The sequence below is a fragment of the Nematolebias whitei genome, chromosome 3, assembly GCF_014905685.2.
Source record: "Nematolebias whitei isolate Nwh7 chromosome 3, NemWhi1, whole genome shotgun sequence".
NCBI classification, from domain to species: Eukaryota; Metazoa; Chordata; class Actinopteri; order Cyprinodontiformes; family Rivulidae; genus Nematolebias; species Nematolebias whitei.
This window is the reverse complement of record NC_056500.1, coordinates 27,322,089-27,324,724: the sequence shown is the minus strand read 5'-3', so window position 1 is coordinate 27,324,724 and position 2,636 is coordinate 27,322,089. Positions and strand designations below refer to the sequence as shown.

The window sequence follows — 2,636 nt, the reverse complement described above, 5'->3', positions numbered from 1 at the left end:
GATGGATGGATGGATGGATGGATGGATGGATGGATGGATGGATGGATGGATAAATGGATGGATGGATGAACATTTTGGAAAGTGTGAAAGTTATTCAAACCAAAAGTGCCCATGACCTGATTGATTTGAGACATGTATGGCTAAAATGGCATAGAGCCGGCAGAAGTAGATAGATTATTTAAAAAAAAACATACAGAAAAATGAAATAAACAGGAAAACAGTAAAATTAGCATTCACACAATAAATAGTTTGTCCAAGCCTAACCTCAAAAGATCTGAACTATCCCTTTAACCAATGGGACCAACAATCAGAGAAGACCTCAACTTCTATTTCTTTTGCAGCAGTTTAAAACACCAGTTAAAATAGATAAATTTAGATGAAAAACTTCTAACATTTGCGTGCACTTTTAGATGATGACAAATCATATTTGTACAAACTTCATGTCAGTCTTGAAGCAGCAGACTCCCAAATGAAAGGGCAGCTACGGTCATTTAAGGTTAATCACGAGCAGAATCTTCCAGTAATTTGTCACAATGTATTATTATTATTACTTTAAGACTTGTTTCCATTTGATACAGCATCTACTTGGACTATTTTCCCAGCAACATCAAGCATTCAGAGGCTCAGGAAGCTGGAGTCGCATTCAGAAGAGTTTTTAGTATTTCACAGGCTTTTAAACTGAAACTGACACCACCCATAGGATCTCAGTTTTTTATGTGTTTAATACGTTCCCTAATTATTGAACTCACTAAATATCTCCTCGGGAGAATTGATTGAGCCCTTTTTTTTTTTTTTTTTTGTGGGAGAGGAAATAGCTGTTCAGGATTTTCCCAGTTAAGGCAGAGAGAGTGTTTGTGCACTGAGGTGTGTAATTTGCTTCAACCTACCTGTTTTTGGGGAGGGTGTCTATAGAGACGTGCACAACAGAAATGGTTTCTTCTGGGAAATGCGTTGGAAAAGTGTTCCTGAGTGTACATTGATGGTGACTGAGTGGGTTTGTGGCTAAAATGCTGTAGATTATTGCAAAAACAACAAATAAAGTGGTTTTTATTGCATTTTGTTTAACACTGAACTCTTCACAGACACTGATGCTCGCACACCCACCTCCACATAAGGAAGTCATTCAGTGGGGTCGTGGAGATAGTGTGCGTGTATTATAAATAGTAGCTACAGAAACATTGCTTGTAGTTGTGGTAATCTCACCTGTGTGTATGTGCAAACACACACACAGGCCTAACTCTGAACCTGATGGGGTGTGAAGCTCCGAGCACAGTTCAGAATGCCGATGCAGCGCTCCTTTACAGATCCATGTGAGACGTCTCAGGGTGTTTTCTGTCAGATCATTCAGTTCAAAGTCTCCTTTTTATGTGTGTCCAGCCCTGAAAGCCTTTATGGGCACAGAATTGTTCAAATAACTCAAACTGATGAAACAACTCTATAACTATAACAGCAAAGTAGTGAAAAAGCTCCTGTATTAATTACCCATCATACTCGGAGTGCAACAAATTTAGCACAATGGAAAATGTTCTCACTTATGTATGCAGGTTTCAGTGAACGCTGCAAAGAGGTGTGATGCTGATGCAGAAAGAAAACAAAGATAAGCTCTGTTCTGTCAATCATAATGATATGAGTCTGAATAATAAACTTTAAAACAGCTTCAGATGCTTGATTGGTTCTGTCTGTTCTGGCAACAAATAATTACCTCTCGCTGCTGACGGTGAGAAGGTGAACTGTTTTTACTCGTTCGACTTTTATAGCTGCGCACTGATTTGTTTTTTCTGTTTCCACTTTTACATTTTCTAGTCTTTGCCTGTGATGCTCATTAAAAACATTTATTTACAGAGCATTCATCTTAATAAAACTCTAAGCACTTTATTTGCAGCAATACTCAGTGAATAAAATTGCAGTGTTTTCTGACCTTTAACCCCTACAGCCTCTGAACATGCACTGCAGAACGTGCGCCCTGGTGACCAGCTCTGGCCAGCTCACCAGAAGCACGAAGGGCGAAGAAATCGACCGCTCAGAGTGTGTTATTCGAATGAACGACGCTCCCAGCGCAGGTTACCAGCAGGACGTCGGCCGTCGTACCAGTCTGCGCGTCGTGGCTCACTCCAGCCTCCAAAGGGTGCTGAGGAGGAGACAGGAGCTGCTGTTCAACGGAAGCCAGGACACCGTGTTCATCTTCTGGGGGCCGAGCAGCAGCATGAGGCGGGATGGGAGAGGCCACGTTTACAACAGCCTCAGGCTGTTAAAGCAGCTACAGCCCAAACTGAAAGTCTACATCATTTCCAGGATCAAGATGTTGAAGTTTGATGAATTATTTAAGCGAGAAACAGGCATTGACAGGTAAATTATTACAGACTGAGTCACACTTTTAGGCTTTAGAACATCTAAAATGATGAATAAAAAGGAGGAAAGAGGAGTCAACACAGACATTTGCTTTCTTTACAGGGCATGTCCTACAGAGAACGTTCAAATATACAATATACAAACAAGTTGCACACGAAATGCAATCACTTTATTTTTTATCAAAATTTAAACAGTACTTGCCTTAAAAGCACAGAGAAGTAGTTAAACTAAGGCTGAGTTGATACTTGGGTATGAACAATATATAGGTATGAAAATATTTGAGTTAA

At 40.1% G+C, this 2,636-nt stretch overlaps 1 protein-coding gene across 1 annotated transcript in view; it reads left to right on the top strand.

The window, feature by feature from the left end:
- The window catches only part of LOC119407444 (alpha-N-acetylgalactosaminide alpha-2,6-sialyltransferase 5-like), a 16,921-nt gene that overhangs the window by 6,481 nt on the left and 7,804 nt on the right, over positions 1 to 2,636 (top strand). Inside the window, exon 3 of the mRNA XM_037674269.1 lies at positions 1,934 to 2,346. Coding sequence (XP_037530197.1) covers positions 1,934 to 2,346 — 413 coding nt within the window. The remainder of the gene's footprint in view (positions 1 to 1,933; positions 2,347 to 2,636) is intronic.